At 33.5% G+C, this 20189-nt stretch overlaps 8 protein-coding genes across 8 annotated transcripts; 5 read left to right on the top strand and 3 right to left on the bottom strand.

Annotated features, from left to right (window-relative positions):
* Positions 1-75: 75 nt before the first annotated feature.
* BX664DRAFT_365001 (putative camp-dependent protein kinase) lies at positions 76-2255 on the bottom strand (the record flags this gene model as incomplete). The annotated part of the gene is made up of 6 exons (XM_051548447.1): positions 76-362; positions 544-784; positions 848-1099; positions 1151-1367; positions 1452-1833; positions 2207-2255. The coding sequence occupies 6 exons, from the start codon at positions 2253-2255 to the stop codon at positions 76-78; spliced, it is 1428 nt and encodes a 475-aa protein (XP_051401991.1).
* A 300-nt stretch (positions 2256-2555) lies between these two features.
* Positions 2556-7148, top strand: BX664DRAFT_109594 (uncharacterized protein). Its single transcript, XM_051539696.1, has 12 exons — positions 2556-2711; positions 2778-3274; positions 3337-3371; positions 3455-3602; positions 3660-3724; positions 3784-5551; positions 5609-5896; positions 5963-6164; positions 6219-6331; positions 6420-6488; positions 6566-6736; positions 6797-7148. The coding sequence occupies exons 1-12, from the start codon at positions 2567-2569 to the stop codon at positions 7010-7012; spliced, it is 3717 nt and encodes a 1238-aa protein (XP_051401990.1). The 5' UTR covers positions 2556-2566; the 3' UTR covers positions 7013-7148.
* Positions 7149-7215: 67 nt separating this feature from the next.
* On the top strand, positions 7216-9111 carry BX664DRAFT_378873 (G-alpha protein). The gene is made up of 5 exons (XM_051548843.1): positions 7216-7583; positions 7766-8102; positions 8156-8326; positions 8389-8476; positions 8554-9111. Exons 1-5 carry the CDS (start codon positions 7466-7468, stop codon positions 8896-8898), a joined length of 1059 nt encoding a protein of 352 aa, XP_051401989.1. The 5' UTR covers positions 7216-7465; the 3' UTR covers positions 8899-9111.
* Positions 9112-10265: 1154 nt separating this feature from the next.
* BX664DRAFT_109567 (uncharacterized protein) lies at positions 10266-12658 on the bottom strand. The gene is made up of 6 exons (XM_051539695.1): positions 12331-12658; positions 11348-12250; positions 11104-11278; positions 10883-11014; positions 10651-10780; positions 10266-10565 (listed from the first exon to the last, which is right to left on the bottom strand). The coding sequence occupies exons 1-6, from the start codon at positions 12559-12561 to the stop codon at positions 10451-10453; spliced, it is 1686 nt and encodes a 561-aa protein (XP_051401988.1). The 5' UTR covers positions 12562-12658; the 3' UTR covers positions 10266-10450.
* Positions 12659-12940: 282 nt separating this feature from the next.
* BX664DRAFT_329934 (ribonuclease III domain-containing protein) lies at positions 12941-14243 on the top strand. The gene is made up of 3 exons (XM_051544893.1): positions 12941-13049; positions 13136-13548; positions 13611-14243. The coding sequence occupies exons 1-3, from the start codon at positions 13007-13009 to the stop codon at positions 14085-14087; spliced, it is 933 nt and encodes a 310-aa protein (XP_051401987.1). The 5' UTR covers positions 12941-13006; the 3' UTR covers positions 14088-14243.
* On the bottom strand, positions 14244-15219 carry BX664DRAFT_329933 (MIR motif-containing protein). The gene is made up of 4 exons (XM_051544892.1): positions 15081-15219; positions 14836-15025; positions 14455-14782; positions 14244-14379 (listed from the first exon to the last, which is right to left on the bottom strand). The coding sequence occupies exons 1-4, from the start codon at positions 15154-15156 to the stop codon at positions 14350-14352; spliced, it is 624 nt and encodes a 207-aa protein (XP_051401986.1). The 5' UTR covers positions 15157-15219; the 3' UTR covers positions 14244-14349.
* Positions 15220-15385: 166 nt separating this feature from the next.
* Positions 15386-18372, top strand: BX664DRAFT_329928 (JmjC domain, hydroxylase-domain-containing protein). The gene is made up of 9 exons (XM_051544891.1): positions 15386-15481; positions 15664-15794; positions 15868-15928; positions 15989-16258; positions 16315-16579; positions 16647-16892; positions 16961-17412; positions 17509-17853; positions 17923-18372. Exons 1-9 carry the CDS (start codon positions 15440-15442, stop codon positions 18139-18141), a joined length of 2031 nt encoding a protein of 676 aa, XP_051401985.1. The 5' UTR covers positions 15386-15439; the 3' UTR covers positions 18142-18372.
* Positions 18373-18425: 53 nt separating this feature from the next.
* On the top strand, positions 18426-20189 carry BX664DRAFT_329927 (uncharacterized protein; the record flags this gene model as incomplete). The annotated part of the gene is made up of 3 exons (XM_051544890.1): positions 18426-18959; positions 19068-19654; positions 19756-20189. Coding segments are annotated over exons 1-3 (1345 nt in total), but the record flags the coding sequence as incomplete, so codon positions are not given.

Raw genomic sequence — 20189 nt, 5'->3', positions numbered from 1 at the left:
ATCAAAAGAGAAATAATGATAATAATAATAATAAAGAGAGTTATACTAAATGCAGGGAAAATGCTAATCCATTGTTTACGATAGCATGGTTGAAGGGAGTTGCCAATTTGTTATTGAGTTTTGTGCTTTTGAAGAGGACTTGTCACCATTGTCCAAAGAAGGCAAGGCTGTAGTATTGACAGTGGTAGCGCTATTTGTTGTTGTTGATGTTGCTGTTGCTGAAGTGGTTTTCATATCCAACGTACTGGGTATTCTTGTCATGGCAGAAGATCCTTCTTCATCAGGTAATTGTATACGATGATTGGAATAAGATGATACTGCTGTCAATCGTGGTGATGTTGGTGGACTTTCTACATTGTAATCTCCCCGTGACTATAATCAATAATGTGATGAGTATATTTTCATTTTATGGAAATGATCACTATCTAATTCTTTTTTTTTTTTTTTTTTTTTTTTTTTTTTTTTTTTTTTTTACCTTAGAGCGTACTTGTTGACTCTTGGTGATACCATTTCTTTTGTTTTGTTGCTGTTGCATTTCCCTACGTTTTTGCTGTTGTTGCTTTTGTTGTAAATTTTGTTCAGGCTTGGTGTAATCAAAAGTCAAAAACTTATCTTCCATCACTTGATATTCAGGATCACTATAGGCATCATATGCATTGTTTTTATCTGATACATCGGTATTGGACCCACATTTTTTCGCCATTCTTTTCTTTGCCTTGAGTGGGTTATCTTCCAGTAATATTTCTTCTAATTCATGTGTAGGATCAAAGTTGGCACGTTTGTCCTGCAAAAAAAAAAAAAAAAAAAGTGATGTTATTTCCTTATATTATTCTTTCAGTAGACTTACATCAGGGATAAACGGTGGTTCCACTTGTTTCGCTTCTAATCGTTGCCATTGTATTGTCTTGAACCATGGATGAGACTTTAAATCCTGGAAACCTTGATCACCTACACCGAGTCGTTGAGATACATCTCTTGTTAATAATCCTTTGATGACTTGAATGGCTTCTGGAGATACTGGAGGATCATCAGGGAATTCAAGTTGTTCGTTCAAAATGGCCTGTTTCAAAGCATCATTTGTTTTGGCTTTAAAAGGTCTCTAATCATAAATATTAGTATATATTCAATATGAATGTTTGATTGTCTTTACCTTTCCAAATAACATTTCATAACAAACAATACCTAAAGACCACCAATCGACAGAAGCAAAATAACCACGTTTCTTCAGTATTTCAGGAGCCATATAAGCCATAGAACCAGCTACCGAGAGTAAAGGTTTGTTTTCGGAAAATTGGACAGCAATGTTAAAATCAGTTAAATGAGCATGACCACATTCATCAAGTAGGATATTATCTGGTTTCAAATCACTATAAAAGGAAAGGTGAAGACAATCAGTATAAAAAACCTGTTTCTTTTTTGTTCATCAAAAAAAAAAAAAAAAAAAAGCTTACCGATGTACAATATGTTGTTGATGTAAATAATGAAGACCAAGAGAAATTTCAGCAGCATAAAAACGAACACATTCTTCAGTCATAATACCCATTCTGTCCATATGAAAGCGTAAATCACCGCCTAACATTAGATCAAGTACCATAAATAAATTATCATCATCTTGAAAAGCATAACGCAAATTGACAATAAGTTTGTAGTCTAATCGTTCCAGTAGTCGTCTTTCAGAAATAATATTTTCAACAGCATGCATCCGGATACATTTGGCTTTATTGATATACTTGAGTGCAAAAAGTTGTTTTGTTCCCTTATGTTGGACCACACGCACCTTACCAAAAGCTCCTTTGCCAACAGATCGTAGTAACGCAAAATGGGTCAGATCAACTAATAATAATAATAAAAAGAAGGTCAATGAGGAGGAGGGGAAATTTGACAAGGAGAAAGATAGACTATTGTTTTTACTAGTAACATTGGGAAGCAGGAGGATATCAACAACTTCACTTTTTCACAAGACCTGTTTTCACTAAACTTGCCCAAACCTTTTTTACATTTTTTTTTTTTTTTTGCCTCCCCCCTTTTTTTTTCCCTCTTCTCTTGTTGTTATTCATGCCCCTTGATCCCTCAACTTATTTGCCTCTTTTTTTAAAACAAAACCATACCTCTTGATTCTTCCTCCTTATTCCCAATGTGACACAGAAAAAAAAAAACAAACCAACAGCAATAATAAGATAATAGATAAAGAAAAAAAAAGACTTACTTTCACTATTCAAATCCACTGGTTCTTCCTTACAACATATGACACCCATAGTAGATAGATCAACGATAGAAGGTAATAATAATAATGATAAGAATAATTTAAATGAATATATTTACTTTGATCATATAATTTCTTTAGTAATAGAGAAATAGAATGATCAAAGTGAATAATAAATAAATAAATAAATAAAAGAAAGAAAGAAAAGAAAAAAAGTAATGAACGATGGTCAATTGAATTGATATATCTCACTCCCTTAAATTTAATCACCGCTTACGCACGTTGACCAGCTTAAAACGGATTTCTTCCCATTTTCACCTCCTTTCTTTTTCTTAATTTATTTCTCTCCTCCCTTTCTTCTCCATGCCAGTTTTCCCTCATCCACTTTATCAATGTTTGTATCATGAACCTTACATAGTTCTTCCTGAAGAAGCTACTGCCATCATTCTTTTATTACCACCCATTGACTCCTTACCAGATAAAGAGCAATTAGATAATGACTTTTTAGGTAAATCTATTCAATAATAATAATAATAATAATATATACTCTCTCTAACTTACTTCTTATTTATAGCAAGTCATATTTTACCTATTATTCCGGCTGATATTCATTGGCCAAAACCTCGTTCCTCATTATCTGCTTCATCGGTTTTATCAAGAATTACTTCACCAAGAATAGAACCTTCTCATCGATTTCAAAAAGCATTACCATCTAAACCAAGATCTCAGAGTTTAATCGGTCAACAACATCCTACAGATATTCTACCTGCACAACAACAAACTGTCACCAATGATACAATCAAGAAGAAAAAATTTACAACTCTCAACGATAAAATATTATATACTGGTAACAACAAAGTAACTACCGACATTGGTTTTCCAACTACTGTTAGAGCAACCATGATAAAAACTCATCAAACAACTATACAACTTGGTAATATTCGAACATATTCGTCACCAATCATACAACACCAACGTATAAACAACCACCCATCTTCAACAACAAAAACAGAAGCGGCCATAGTGCCTTTATTGTTAATTTATCTGGACCGTCCCATCTTGGTAAAACATGTAAGAACATCAATAGAAACTTATTTCAATACATATATATATTTATAACTCTTTATAAATAGGCATCCAACTTTATACCCAACAAGAAGCAAACAATGTAAGTGTTCAAAAAAAAAAGATTCCCTTGTAGTTTAAATGACTGAAGATAATATATATATATTTCCTTTGATGTATTCATAGTTTTCAAGAATTGTTAGACGGCGTGGATGATCAAGTTTTTCCAACTTTGGCAAAAATGGTTCAGGATGCTTCTGATGAGGCTATTCATACTGATCAATTAGATACTCTTCATGCTACTATAGAAACTTTGGTACAAAATGGATTAAAGGTAAATTTGGAAAGAGATTAACTATGTAACCCTCCCAATAATTAACTTGTTCATTAGGTCTTACATAACATGACAATTCCCAGTACAATTATGCAAGGTCAAATTCATGCGGCATTTGAAAGGTAGGAACTTTTTTTTTTTTTTTCTACACTGATTGTTAATCATTTTTCTACTTCTTTAGTTATATTATGGAACAAACATATGATGTAGTATTTTTTAAGATTACTCAAGTAGTACTATCGCGTGATTTACATCTATCTGAAGTTATTGAACAAGTCAAACATGTTGATGTCACGCAATTAGGTCTTCCTTCTAACGCACTCGGTGATGCTCGACTACGTGTGCAACGTGCTGTAGTTATCTTTCAGAACATTGGAACTTATAGAACACCTTTTGAAAAGCTTGACTGTATTCTCTCAACCATACGTGCATTATCATCTTCAACTGCTTCAGCAATAGAAACAACAACGACATCAGATTCTTTGGATACCAGCGATACATTGGTGCCTTTACTTTTACTCACAGTGATACAAAGTCGGGTGCCTCATTTGAACGCTCATTGGACTTATATGAAAGAATATACTTTTGAACGTGATGTCATTGGTGGAAAATATGGATTTTCTCTTAGTACTTTGGAAGGAGTATTGGTCTATATCTCTGAATCTGCCATATCGCAATTAGCTACAGTCTCATATCATAACCAGCAACTTTGGCGGTGCTTGAAAAACACAACATTATTATCAGCAGGACAAGATAGACAACATTTGGAAATGCTTTATGCTCGATGTCATACATCTAATAATAATTATACACAGGGCAAAGTGATTCGGGACTCTCAAGGTAATACACCTCTCTTATTGGCATGTCGATCGGGTCTTCTGGATTATGTCCCTTTTTTGGCATCTTTTGAATCTGTGACAGATACGATCAACGATAACGGAGAAACGACCTTGATGATGGCGGTGATATCTGGATCTATGGCTTTGGTGGAATATTTATTGACACAATATGAATGGACTACTGATAAGCTGAATGCAAGGATAGAGAACTCTGGGAATGTACACTCTTCTTCTTCTTCTAGCGTAACTGGTCGTACGGCACTACATTTAGCAGCATGTCAACAGAATGGTTCAGCAAGTAAAATTCTTGATCTATTGGTACAAGCTGGAGTTAATTGTGATATAGTAGACGAACAACAAAATGGACCATTACATCTAGCGTGTATGACGCATCCATCACATCTCACTACGACAACAACACCCTTGATCTATTTATTACATCATCTTCCTTCATCAGCTAGACGACAACCAAATAGGATGGGTCAGACCTTCTTTCATCTTTGCCAAGATCAGGATCTTTTAGAAGAATATCAAAACGAACTAGTGGATACCTTGGATAGTCGTGGTCGATCTCCTTGGTTGACATGGGCGGCAATGGGTAGATTCAAGATTATGTTTTCCTTGATGGATCATTATGAAGTGGATCAATTTCGGTTGGATTATCAAGGGCGATCAGGACTTCATTATATGGCAGAGCAACTCCATTTATACGAACAACAACAACAACGGGATGATGAACAATTTATGACAATCGAACATGCAGTTTATTCTTTACGGGACTTGGTTCATGTTCGTGACAGACTAGCGGGCAATACCGCATTACACCTTGTATCATTAGCGACAAAAAACACAACTCAACGAACGTCACGCAAGACATACCAAGTATTTATCACCAGTCTTTTAGAATGTGGAGCAGATATACATGCAATCAATGATGCAGGAGCTCGACCCATTGATCTATGTGATAAAGCATATTTATATATTTTTGAATCGTGGTGTTTGAAGATCAAGCCAAAAGCATTATCTGATGAAACCAACAAGATGCATCAACCATGGGCAGTGACACGTGTTTTGATGGACCCTGTTCGTTATATTATCAAGAGTGGAAAGGTAACAAAAAGGTTATGATGGACTCACGTGTTTTAATTTATTCTTTTTTATTCATAGTGGGTGGAACCAACAGAAACTATGATAATGACAACTGTGGAAAGAACTTGGGATGATTTTGTATTTTTACGTCAAGAATTATTACATGAAATTCCTGAATCCTTTCTTCCAACATTAAACGAAGGAATGCTGATAGATCCTTGTGTTTTCGATCTTGCCCCACCACCTTTAACTCTGTTACAGAAAAGTGTACGACAGTTGGATCAATTTATGGATACTTTACAACGACATCCTACGTTACGACAACATGATCAAGTTCGTGGTTTTGTACGTACTAGTTATTTGAATGTAAGTAAAAAAAAAAAAAAAAAAGGATGATGGTGATTGTTTATGATTCTTGTTTATTTTCTGTAGAAAGCGGCGATTCAGGATAGATCTTACTCAAAACGGAACTTGATGATTGAAAAACTGGGTGCTAGTCTTCCTTCTAATTCACCAGTGGAAGATTTTGATGAAGTGTATTTTTTAACTTATAGTCAAGGGATGATTCGACCTTTACGTGATGCATTATCAAATATGGTTCAACAATCTCAACATTTACTACAATGTCAACAAGGTAAATATCCACAAAAAAAAACGGATTAAGTAATATTCATTTATTGTTTGTTAGGATTTCAAGATACATTGGATCAAGTGACACAAGCATACGAAAAATTGACATGGATAGGAAATCATCATCAAGAGGCGATCAAAATTTGTACTAACCTAGCAAGTAACACAACGGTAAGGGATTTCTATTTTGGAAGGGGAACAAGGGAACTCATATTTGATGATTATTCTGTTTATTATTATTATTATTATTTATTAATAGTATGTCTTTCCTTTCACATCATTGGTGGATAGTTTGGAAACAATGAATGATACAAGCCACGGTGTATTGGTAAAAAAAAAAGAAAAAAAAAAAAAAAGGGGGAGAACCAATAAGCTGGGACTAAAAATATAAACTTTTTATATTAGATTGCACTGGAATATCCTTTTACGTTGTTGAAAAGAAAAGCAGAATTGGTCCAACAATTGGAAAAACAACGTGATTCTTTACAAAAGGGCAAGCATCCGCCTTGGAATGGGTTATTCTCTAGTATGGAACAAACGAAGCAAGTGGAACGTGAAAAAGAAAACATTGCAAAGGTACTAAACTAAACACCAAATAAAGCCGATCTCAAATATATATATATATTTTTTTTATAGACACTTTCAACTCTTAGTACTAGTACAAATCAAATTAATCAATCTCATCAAATGGTATCCGATGAACTGGCTCATTATCAAAGAGTACATCCTGATGATATGTTGAAATCTATTCGAAGTTTTGCTCGTCAACAATTGAAAATGGAAAAATTGAAATTACGGTGGTTAACTCAAACTTGGTTGAATGTGAATACTGAATGTACAACAAACCGATGATTACCAATTTAGTGATAAAACCGGTTCGATGATGTTTTGGGGTATATCATGGTTGGCATATTATTCCTTGTGGTGACTCAGGCGTAACCATAGTTATTCTCTCTTTGTGTGTGATACGCGGCGGTGGTGTTTTCCCTGTCTCTTTTTTTTTTTTTTTCATTATTATTATTATCCTCACCCCACCATTCTTTTTTTTTTTTCTGTTTCTTCTTCTTTTTTGATTACTTTTTTTTTTGTATATCCTTCCCACTATATACTCCTCAATAAATAATACCATAGATTTTTCTTTTCTTTTTTTTTGACCAAGTGTTTGTAGCTTGTACTGTCTTTTTTTTCTGTATATCTTTATTTATATTCCCACCCGTTTTGTTTATCATATATTTCCTTATCGACAAACGAAAAAAGAAAAAGAAAAAAAAAACCTCAGTACTTTTTAACGAACAACTTTTAATCATGGGTTGCTGTCTATCAACAGAACATGTGGAGGAAAAACAACGACACCAAGAAATCGAAACTCAAATTAAACGAGACCGAGCTCATCTCAAGTCTGAAATCAAGATGTTGTTACTAGGTAAGTCTATTTACTTTAGGCAAGTTGGAACACGAGCAACGACCTACGGAGATCGAAAAGTTTTTCTCTTTTTTTTTTATATACATCTTGTATCTATATTAAGATGCAAAAAGATGGATTCATAATCAATATATATATATATATATTCTATTTTCTCACCTCATTTTTTTTTGGATCTACAGGGGCAGGGGAATCGGGGAAATCAACGATTGTGAAACAAATGAAATTGATCCATGACGGCGGGTTTACGGTGGAAGAACGAGAAAGTTTCAAAGAAGTGATTTTTTCAAACACAATGCAATCGATGCGAGTGACTTTGGAGGCAATGGATACTCTCAAGATCCCTTTTCAACATCCTGGTAATGAAGGACATCGACGATTGATTATGGAGGCTCATCCTCAAGTGGATTATTTGGCTCATGAATTGGTGGAAGCCATTGCTTCTATTTGGGCTGATCCTGCTGTCAAAGCATGTGTAGATCGATCTAATGAATTTCAATTAAATGATTCGGCAAGATAGTAAGTTTATTCTTTTTTTTTTTTTGCTTTTTTTTTAATTTTTCTTTTTCTAGTTATTTTGATTCTATATTAAGGATTGGTCAACCTAATTATATGCCAAGTGATCAAGATGTATTACGTTCAAGAGTTAAATCTACTGGGATTACCGAAACAACCTTTGTCATTGGTGATTTGACTTATCGTATGTTAGATGTGGGTGGACAACGTTCTGAAAGAAAGAAATGGTAAAAAAAAAAAAAAAGATACCCCTTCTTTTTTTTTCATATATACTTACTTTGATGATTAGGATCCATTGTTTCGAATCATGTACTGCAGTTTTATTTATGGTGGCGATCTCTGAATATGATCAAATGTTATTTGAAGATGAAACAGTGGTAAGGTTTTGATTCATTAGATGAACCAAAAAAAAAAAAAAAAGAAGAAAATTCAATTTTTTTTTTTTTTTGTTTAGAATCGACTTTCGGAATCACTTACATTATTTGATTCGATTTGTAATTCACGATGGTTTATTAAGACATCCATCATTCTTTTCCTCAATAAGATTGATTTGTTTGCAGAAAAGATCATCAAATCACCCATGTCGAATTATTTTGATGACTACACTGGTGGTCAACGTTACGATGCCGCTTGTCAATATCTCCTCCAACGCTTTGTTTCTCTCAACACACGCGCCGATACAAAACAAGTCTATACCCATTTTACCTGTGCTACCGATACAAAACAAATCACCTTTGTCATGTCTGCTATCAATTCTATCGTCGTGCATGAAAATTTACGTGATGTGGGTTTGATGTAATTGCATTTTTTTTTGTATATATATCATTCCTTCCTCTCATAGTTAGATTTATCCATATTATTTTAGCTTTTATTACACACACACACACAAAATCAAAAAAGAATGTTTCTTTTTCTCACTCCCTAGTTCCTCCATTTTTTTTTAAAATCCTATCTGAATATCATTGTTATTACGTACTGTTTCTTTCTTTCTTTACCATTACCCCTAATAAATAAATAAATAAAAAAAAAACTCAACAAACAAAGAAATAAAACAATTTGGTCTTTCTATTTTTATTTCTTATATATTGATATAAAATGGATTTCTATACCAAAGTGGATTATCAACGCCTATGTCGGTAACAAAAAAAAAAAAAAAAAAAAAGGGGGAAAATCAACCAAACTAATTGTACACCAAAAAAAAAAAAAAAAAAAAAGGTTTCCAGGCTCTCCACACGTGTCCCAATCAGGTAACCCCAAGGTTTGATTTCAAGTATCTTTCACCCACGACGAATTTGTACGAGGCATCCGAGAGATGATGGAAGAAGAAGAAGATGATGATGACGAATGATCACCGCCCAGTTTTCGTCGCATGACTGCCGATACCAAATGTTGAGCACGAGACCGAATACTACTAGTTGTTTCCAAAGGAGGTGATTTGATCATATCCATAGGTGGAGGTGAAGGGGGCGAATAAAAAGAACTGGATTGTGAATGACTATTGGTAGTCAATGATGTCGAAGAAGAAGACCGAGATGATAAGCCTGAACAGCACGGATCCCCTGTTGTTGTATTCGTTTTCAATGAAGAATCATGATCAAAAGATACTGGCGATTCCAACATACGCTGACATGTGGGTGAATGAGATGGGATATAAATAGGTGAGTTTGTTCGAACAGGTCGATCCAATGAAGAAGGTGTGGTGAATCGATTGGCTGTAGATGCTGTTGAATGCCTTCGTCGAGTCAAACTTTTTAAATCACGTAGCACGTTTGACTTTGAAGTGTAAGGGAATAAAATTGATGATGACGATGATGAAGATGATGATAATGTTGTTGTTGTTGTTGTTGTTGTTGTTGTTGTTGTTGTTGTTGTTGTTGTTTGATCTGGAGTCATGGAACGAGTGGGAACTACCAAGGATGAAGAGGAACAAGTTGATATTGGTGATGAAGATACAGTTACTGATGATACTGGACTTTCTATAGCGGACCGTAAACTACGCATACTTGATCGTGAATGATTCCTTTCTGTCGGTCCTGCCGACTGTGGTCGTTGAATGCTGGCAAACTTTTTAATATTTCCATTCTTGTTACGTTGTTGTCCACCCATTATACTCAAGTAGCTATCCAATCCAGTCTTTGTTTGTAAGAAAGAGCTTGATTGTGTCAAAGAATGTGTTGATGCTGTGAGACCCTTATCCACTAGCGATTTAAAAATCCCTTGTCTTGCTTTCTTGTTGGGCATTGCGAACTTATCAGATTGAAGGGCTGCGTTCTCTGCACTGACCACTACATCAATTTTTTTTTTTTAAAAAAAAAAAAAAAAGTTAAAGAGTGGATCCATCATTCTTTTTTCTACTTACATTTCAAGATAAGATATTCCCGTAATTCATTTTCCATAAAAAACAGTGGTGGACTTGGTATTGGAGGTCCAAATTCTTGCACATTTTTGTTACATACAATTTCCACTCTGAAGATAGAAATCCGTTAACCACTGATCCTTTCTTTTTTTTTTTTTTTTTTTTTTTTTTTTTTTTTTTGTAGAGTCAGCTTACCTCCAGGCTTGCTTGTCATCTACTATTTCTGGATGAACAACAATAAATATATGTAGGAATTGGGATCGAATAGCACCAGGATCGAAAAGTGAAGGTTGATTCGTTTCCATAAAGACGATACATACAATATCTAAAAAAGGGATACATCATAATAAATAATAATAATAAAAAAAACAAATAAACGAATGAATGATAAATATCATAGGTTATCCATTTTTATTATTATTTTTACCATTTCCAATGTAGCGTTTCCTATGAACTTGTTGTTTATCTTGAGGATTGTATGGCATAAGTGGTCCAACATGGAACATGATTTCATTTTCTTTCCAATTCGTCACATATGAGTATTCCCCAGATTCACCACCTAAAAGGTAACCAAAAAAAAAAAAAAAAAAAAACGTTAATCTATTATCCACGTGATCTTTTTTTTCTTTTTTAATTAAATCAACTTACATTTTGTATCCAGTCCAGCTGCATAGCCTTTGTAGCCTTGTAATGTGATACGTCGTCCAATGATGTTTAAAAACTGTTCAAGATCATTTGATAGTCCAGTATTGGAAAACCAATTTTCTTCTAATGTTTGGCCATCACGTACTACCAATACTCCAAACTTGTAATTTTTTGGAATCTAATCAATAATATATTGTTATTAGTCTTTTTTTGGTTAATGATTATTTATTATTATTATTGTTTTTACCCCTAATTCATCAAAACGTAACAGTTCCTTTTCTAGTCCCGCCATGATAGTAGCTTCTGCTGATAATGCCTTGAATTGACGTAAATCCAAATGTGGATAAATTGACAAAAGAGTTGCACATAATAGTCGTTGTAAAGATGGACAAGTAGTATTATTTAAATAATCACGTTTGTAATGACCTTTGTTGCGAATGGGACTATAATCATTATCGTCATCATCATTGTTGCATCGTCTCTGTCCTGGTGAAGAAGAAGATGAAGATGTGGTGTGATGAATGATGGCTGATGAAAAACTGCGAAGTGGTCGATGTTTCTGTTTTTCTTTTTGTTGATTTATTGAAGATATTTCTAATCGATCGCCTTGTCCACAAGTTTCCAGAGAATCCAAAGTATTTCTAACGTCTGTTTCCAAAAGGGTATGTCGCTTGGTTTCTTTGCTGGTACGTATGATGAGTCTATATTGAATGCCAGTCGTTGTTCTAGAACAAGTTGTTGACGAACACTTTCTATTATTTTTTGTATTAGGTGAAGTATGCTTAGCCTTGAGCTTCTCTTGAACTACAGTAACAATAGCATAAGAATTGTCATCGTCTTGTTGATCATGATGTTCTGACGTATCTGTTGTTTTTGAAGAGGATGCAGAGATGATGTCATAGCGCTGTATAGGACCTGCTAAAGTGACATAAGGATTGCCAACAAAATATTGTCGAAACCAACCAGAATTGCGATTCATAAAGTCTGGCCACATAGCAGTATAATCAGGAGCAGATAAATGAGGGATTACCTTTGGAGATTCGAGACGATACATAGAAGTAACAGCACCAGTTAAAGGTTTACATTCTACAAATGAAATAGAGTGTAACCAAGGTTTACAAGTTTGACATACTGATTGAATTTCCTGCACCTAAAATAAGAAGAAAATAATTAGTTTTATCCAAAAATAAACAATAAATATTATAATTTTTTTTTTTTTTTTTTTTTTACCACAGCAGCGATATTTGTGTTTGTTTGTAAAACTTGAGTAAGCTTATCTAATTTCTTTTGTAGAGGAAGAGTTACCGTAATAGGAGCTTGAAGAGCATTAATAAAGATACGAGTACTGTCGATAGCAATAAGACAATCACTAGGATCATCAGAAGTAGTATTCAATAAATTGGAACAATGTTCCATTACCCATTCGTGACATTCTAATAATGTAGGAGAATGTTGTGCCATTCAAAAAGTAATATAAATGTTGAAAAGAAAGAAAGAAAATAAAAAAAAATAAAGAAAAAGAAAAAGAAAAAAAAGAAAAAAAGAAAAAAAAAAGAAAGGAGAAGAAAAGAAAAGAAAAGAAAAAAAACAAAAAAAGGGGGGGGGATAAATAATAATAATAATAATAATAATAATAATAATAAAAAAGTCTCTTGTCGGATCAAAATGACCAATTCGTTCTTTTTGCATAGAGAGTTCTTTTTTTCCCCCTCCTTTCTGACTAAAAAGGAAATCAGCTTCTGAGATTAAAACAATTTTGAACCAAAAGCCACCATTTCACAACTGGGGGGCAGGAAGGTGAACAAAAAAAAAAAAAAAGAGTTTGTCAAATTCGATGTTTTTTTTTTCTTTCCTTTTTTTTTATTTTTCTTTTTTCTTTTTTCAAACTACTTTATATATCTTTATTATGCTTTTATCAAAGTGTCGTCCTTTAGTATCTCGTATTCAAAGTAAATAAATAATAAAAGAGATTAAGTTTTTTTTTTATTATTATTATTTATAATGAAATTAACTTTTTTGTTTTGTTTTGTTTTAGTTCCTCGAACAGCCTCCATTTCACTTTTTCACACTAATCGTATTATACAATCGGCTACTTATCCTTCTAACGTATCCATTAATAATAACGACAACAACAACAACAATAATAATAATAATGCTGCTTTATTTGCTTTTGGTAGTCGATTAGGACTTCAAAATTTATCTCCTCAACTTTTACAACAAGCTGTCACTCATGCCACTTTTGATGCTGAACATAATAATCAAGCTCTTTCTTTCTTGGGAAAACAAGCTATTCTTTATTATACAACTGAATATCTTCATTGCAAATATCCTGATTTACCAGTTGATTGTTTCAAATACGCTACTTCTGCATACACCTCTGCCAAAGCAACAAATAGTTTAGGTCATCAACTTGGTTTACAACATGTTATGCGTTGGGAACGTCCTCAGGTACGAATATATTTGGATAATATATGTATGATATGAAACTAATATTATGTTCATTTGTATAGACAGCTGAAGATAGTGTAATGGATGGTCATGCTTATGCCATGTGTAGTTGTATTAATGCTTTAGTAGGTGCCGTATATCAAGAACAAGGTCCTGATGCTGCTAAGAAAATGGTACATGATTATATTCTTAACAACCGAACAATTGATCTTCTTCCCGCTTTCAGGAGGATGGAAGCTAAACGTAGTCTTAGTGCCTTGTTGAATCGATCCAAAAAGGAACGTGCCGTATCTCGCTTATTATCAGAAACTGGTCGTAAATCAAGCTCTCCTGTCTTTGTCGTTGGTGTCTTTTCTGGTAATAAAAAATTGGGTGAAGGATTTGGTAGTTCTTTGAAAATGGCTGAACATCGTGCTTGCCGTGATGCCTTGATGAATCATTATGCTCAGGAACAAAAGGATTACATTTTACCCTCCGATGCTCATCTTGTTGACTCTTATGTACCTCCTGTTCTTGGTGATACTGAAGCAATTGTTTAGATCTTTTTTTATTATTATTATTATCATCCTTTTATATATAGATATATATATTCGTATAGAATCAGTGACACTTTTATCATCATCATATATATTTTCTTTTTTTGACTCTCTTATTCATCATGTACATTTTGAACAAAATAAACAAATAAAAAAAAATCGTATACAAAATATAAATATTGTATATATATTTATTTATATATAAAACGATTCATAACCATCTACACTAAGACTATCCACTCATCTCTATACTATTTTACTATCATTATGATGTTGATGCAAAATAAATCCCTTCCTATAAAATAAAAAAAAAAAAACAACAACAAATATTTAATATCATAAATCATTAATAGGTCACTTGTCTATTTACCTGAGCGATCCATTGAGTATTTTTTGAACTTGATTTTGCAGTAGCTACTTCCAATTGTCCAGGAATAGGTTGTCCATATTGATATTGAGGACTACTAGTCAAATAAGTATTGCTATCAACGTGAATCAAATGAATAGGTTGTTCACGTAACCAGAATTCTTGAGTCGAATCTACACATTGAACTTGCCAATCATCTCCACCATCGTTACCATCAAAACAGCTGACTTCTTGTTGTCCAGATAAAGGTGAAGAATGCAAGTGACTATGGAGGTATCCTTTGGTATTGGTATGGCGTAATCGGATAATAGCACCACAAGGTACGGCTTGTCTATCATAGAATCAATTTTAATTTATCGCGTTCTTTATATGTATTTTCCTTACCCTCGAATACATTGTCTATTATGTGCTGCTCTAACTAACCAGAAACTATTTGGATCATCTCTTTCTACAAATCCTGTGACTGACTGTTGACCTGACCCACTACCATAAGAGACACCATGAGAATGAAGCCGATATTGTGTTGCTTTATTGGCAATTTTAATAGTACTACCACAAGTCACTTTTTCATAACCTATAAGATGGAAATGATGAGAATATAATATACAAATTTATTTTTATCAACTTACCTTCTTCTATTTCTGGTATATTTTTAGTTGCCAATACAAAAGGAAATAAACCAAGCAATAACAACGATAATTTCATTACAAAATATATATATATTAACTGGAAACTATAGAGTGAAAGGGAGAAAGAGGAAAAAAAAAAATCAATAAGAATGAGAAGGCAAGAAAAAAAAAAAAACTGGCCCTTAGCGGAGATGAAATAGTCACAGACAGTGAAAAAAAAAAAGTGCACGTGCGTTTGTTGTAACAAAGAATTGTGCTCCAATGGCTTTTATTTTTCTGTTCTTCTTTTTCTTTCTTTCTTTGTTTGAAAATCTCAATTCATTTTTATTTAAATTTGATCTTTGGATATTTATGAAGTCATGACTATAAAGACGATACAACCAAGTGAATATTATGATCAGGTAAGTCTTTATTACAATAAAAATGAAATGAAAGTTTATCATTTCGAATAAAAAAAAAAAGTACTCGAAACCTTATAGTTTGACAACAATACACAATTTTTTTTTTCTTTACTCCGGTCGATTATGATTTTACTTGACAGCTCATTGAATGTACTTTTACTCTTTTTTTTTTTTCATTCTAGGATCATGGAGGACAGATTCCTGTATTTCGTCCAACAATGGAAGAATTCAAAGACTTTTATGCTTTTATGGAAGCTATTGACAGTTATGGCAAAGAGGCCGGCATTGTAAAAGTGATTCCTCCCAAAGAATGGTAAGAGCCATTTTTTTTTTATGCAAAAATATCAAACTAACAAGAAACCTTTTAATATATATATACTTTTTAGGACTCGAAAATTACCACCTATTGATAAAAAATTGGAACATGTTCGAGTACGAAATCCAATTGTAAGTTAAAATTAAAACCCATGTGATCACCAGTAAAAGCTCATCTTTTTTTTTTAATAGATTCAACATATTATGGGCTGTCAAGGTATTTATCAACAAACAAATGTGGAGAAAAGAAGACCTTATACACTCAATCAATGGCATTCCCTTTGCCAAGAAGATGATCACAAACCACCTGACTTGACAACCGATCGTGCTTCCAGACCTATTTCACTAAATAAAAAAAGACGTCGATCTCAACATTCTGATCATATCCGACAAAAACAGCAACAACAACAACAACAGAATGATTCAAAAATACGATCATCACATCCTCCTCCTTTTACAAACGTATGTGATGAAAAAAAATATGTATATATTATTGTTTGCTTATTTATTTCTTATAGACTCGATCAAAAACAAAAGGATCTACAACAATAACTCATTTACATTCACCTCCTCCTTCACCAGATCTCTCCAAACGAACTAAACGGGAAATACAAGCGGATGAAATTGCTTTAGCTCAATCTGATGAACCTATGCCAGTGACCTTTGATGTACATGGACACAATGAAGATATCTATACGGATGACTATTGTAAAGAATTAGAACGAGTTTATTGGCGAAATCTCACATTTACTCAACCTATGTATGGTGCTGATATGACAGGAAGTAAGTTTCTATATATATAGCAAAGGTGTATTCATCTTGTGCATTGATTAATTTTTTTTTTCTGCAGCATTATTCGATTCTACAGTGAAATCATGGAATGTTAACAAACTCGACAATGTTTTGAATCAAATTGGTGTGACTTTACCAGGTGTGAACACTCCTTATTTGTATTTTGGTATGTGGAAGGCAACATTTCCATGGCATGTGGAAGATATGGATCTTTATTCTATCAATTACTTACATTTCGGTGCTCCAAAGCAGTGGTATTCTATTCCTGGGTCACACAGCAAAAAGTTCGAAAGTGTTATGCAAAGTAAGTTCCCTTATTTGTGCTACACAACCTTATGAAATCTGGAATAAACTTTTTTTTCTATTCTCTAGCTACTTTTTTCCAACAATCAAAAATTTGTCCTGAATTCTTACGACACAAAACTCATATTGCATCACCCAAGTTTTTAGCAAATAATGGTATCCCTGTTTATCGATGTGTTCAACATGAAGGTGAATTTATGATCACTTTTCCTTTTGGTTATCATTCTGGTTATAATCTTGGTTTCAACTGTGCCGAAAGTGTTAATTTTGCCTTATCATCATGGTTGGAAATTGGACGACAAGCAAAAGCATGTACTTGTATCAACGATAGTGTTACTATTGATATGACCATCTTTGATTCTACGAAATCAGCATCACCATCTAAAGAAGATAATAATGAATCTGTATCAACAACAATATCATCATCATCACCACCTCCAACAATGATACCTCCATTGCCTTCTTCAAAAAAACAACGAAAAACTCCCACTTCTGTATCTCTTCGATTGACCCAGGATAAGGTAAATATTACAATAAAAATGGAAAAAAAATGAATGTGATAATAAAAATGACTGTTTATATTGATTATGATGTTCTTTTTTTTTTTTCTTGTCTAGTCATGCGTATTATGCCCAAGCCAATATCCGGCTGAAATGGAAACAACAGAAGGACGTCGTGTACATCAATTATGTGCCGAATATATCCCTGATACTTACTTGGAAAAACTACCAAATGGAAAATGGATTGTCCATGGTATCAAAAATATCCCTCCTGCTCGTTGGAAATTATCTTGTCTTTATTGTCACGTAAATAAAGGTGCTTGTATTCAATGTTGCTTTGGAAAATGTTGTAGATCCTTCCATGTATCTTGTGCAAAAGAATCTGGTGCTACTATGGAACATAAACTAGCTTCTGATCAATCATCTGTGGCCTATGATGCCTATTGTCCTTTACATGATCCAGTTAAGTTTTTTTCAACTCCTCCACTTGTTATAGATAATGTGGACTAACTATTTCTTGATTTCATTTAGAAACTGAAAGAAAAAAAGCAACTTGAAAAGGAACAATACATCAAAACAATGACAGCAACACTCTATATTGGAAGACCCGTTTATGCCAAATGGAGAGGTGGTGGATTATACAAAGGTTTAGTAGAAGATCATGTTGTACAGCGTAAATCAAGTAGAATCAAGTTTGAAGACGGTATTTCTCGAATTGTTACGTGGAAGAATATTAGTTTGACTATCTAATTGTGGACGCCTTCTATTCTCATTGTCATATATACTACATTCATATCTTGCTCTCAATTATCATTATACATATTATTTTCAACATTTTACATATTATTATTTTTTATTACTTCTTGTACGTACATTAGCCACTTCATTTTCATATTTTTTTTTTATTTATTTTCTTACTATATATATTTTCCCCTATCTCATCATTGTATAAATAAAAATAATGCATTGACTCATTCTCCAGCCAAAATGCTTCTATCTATTTCATTCTTATAGTCCTTTTTTTCTTTTTTTTTTTTTTTTGGGTGGGTGCATGGTACAAGCTATCTTTAAATCACCGCTTGTATTTTCGAGGAAAATAGACAATTCTTTTGTTTTCTCCCCTTTTTTTTCTTCCAACGCACACATCTTACTTAACGCTATGACCGATTCCAGGGACAGTATCGAAAAACAAACTTTTCCTCATCCACGAAGACAACAAAAACTATCATTTCAGGGCATGATGCTGCGACACGAACGACAGTTTCTTACCATCGTTCAAGCTCTTTTACAACAACAAAACACTATCAATCAGCTCATGTCCATGCAGCAAACACAAATGACAATTATTACAAGCTTATTACAACGGCAATGTCAACAACAGCATTGTCAACAACAGCATTGTCAGCAACAGAATTGTCAGCAACAGCATTGTCAGCATTATGTAACCAATCAAGTTCGTTCAGTAGCTGAAGATCAGCACATTGATACTCGCCACTTATTAGAACAAGACAATACCACTCCAAGGAGACCACTATACGATACTGCTTATGAGGAACAACCAGAAGTCGGTAAATGGAAACAAAATACATATAAGAAATGATCTGAAAAGCAGCTTGAAGCAAGAGAGAATATATATCTACTTTTATTTCTAATACTATTGTCATTTTTTTTTCTAGAAATCAAATCCGAATCACCTGATTTAGATGAAGCAGTGCCACAAATGGATCAAGATCAAACAAGTGTGAATGAATGGAACAACGATGATGATGATGAAGAGGAAGACAATAATCATGATGATCATCAAACGGACGTACAACAACATATGGAGTTAGAAAGGTTCAACAACAATGATAGAATAGACAATTTTGAACGCGACTTTGAACGACCGAAGGAAACAGTGAATGGGAATCAACGTCTACAACCTGTTCATGGTCCTCAATGTGATCAGGCGATTCGATATCTTGTTGGACCAGAACGTGCACGATTAGCAGCGATTCAAACGAAGGATTTAACGGTGATGGTGATGGAAGATATGGTAGCCAAATTCGGGTTAAAGTATAACTGTTATTGGAAACAACTGGATGAAAAGTATCGACATTATGCTCAACATGCTTTGGAAGAAGAAACACTCAAAGTGGATATCCAATTGGTTCGATGCAAAGATTCTTGGTTGGCAGATAAATTATTGACAATAAAATGGAATAGTAGACATGTTGGTTATAGACGTGCAGTAATTCGTCTGAAATCACAAGGAATGTTAGAGGTAAATATCACCAAAAAAAAAAAAGTGTATACATGCATATTATTCACTTGATTTACTGGTTTTTTTTTTTTATTATTATCATTTCTTTTTATTTTATATAGGATACTGAAGATACGAGACCTTCATCAGGTCATAAAAGAAAACTATCTGATTCATCATCCCAAACAAGCTCTTCGACAACATCTTCATCACGATGGGGATCATCACCACAAGAAACTATACAAAAGGATGATCAAACACCTGCACTACCACGTCGAACACCACGAAAAGAAAGAATTCGAAAAGAACTAGCATCCAACCTCACTGAAAAATTCACAACAGCAAGCTCTTCAAGGCGATTAAGGTGAAGCATGGTTTTATTTAGCAAGATATTCTCTCTTTTTTTTTTTTTTATGATCAGTTAATTAGTATAGTTTGTCATTTTGTTTTTTCTCTATCCTCAATAAACCTAGGATGATCGATCACTTTTTGTCTCAATTTAAAGTGAATAAAACTGATAGTTGGATCTCCGCTTCCTTTAATTTCATTCAATTTT

The sequence above is a fragment of the Halteromyces radiatus genome, assembly GCF_025201355.1.
Source record: "Halteromyces radiatus strain CBS 162.75 chromosome Unknown BX664scaffold_3, whole genome shotgun sequence".
In the NCBI taxonomy this organism is placed as follows: Eukaryota; Fungi; Mucoromycota; class Mucoromycetes; order Mucorales; family Cunninghamellaceae; genus Halteromyces; species Halteromyces radiatus.
Note: the sequence above shows the minus strand (reverse complement) of the source record. Positions and strands in the feature narration are given on the sequence as shown.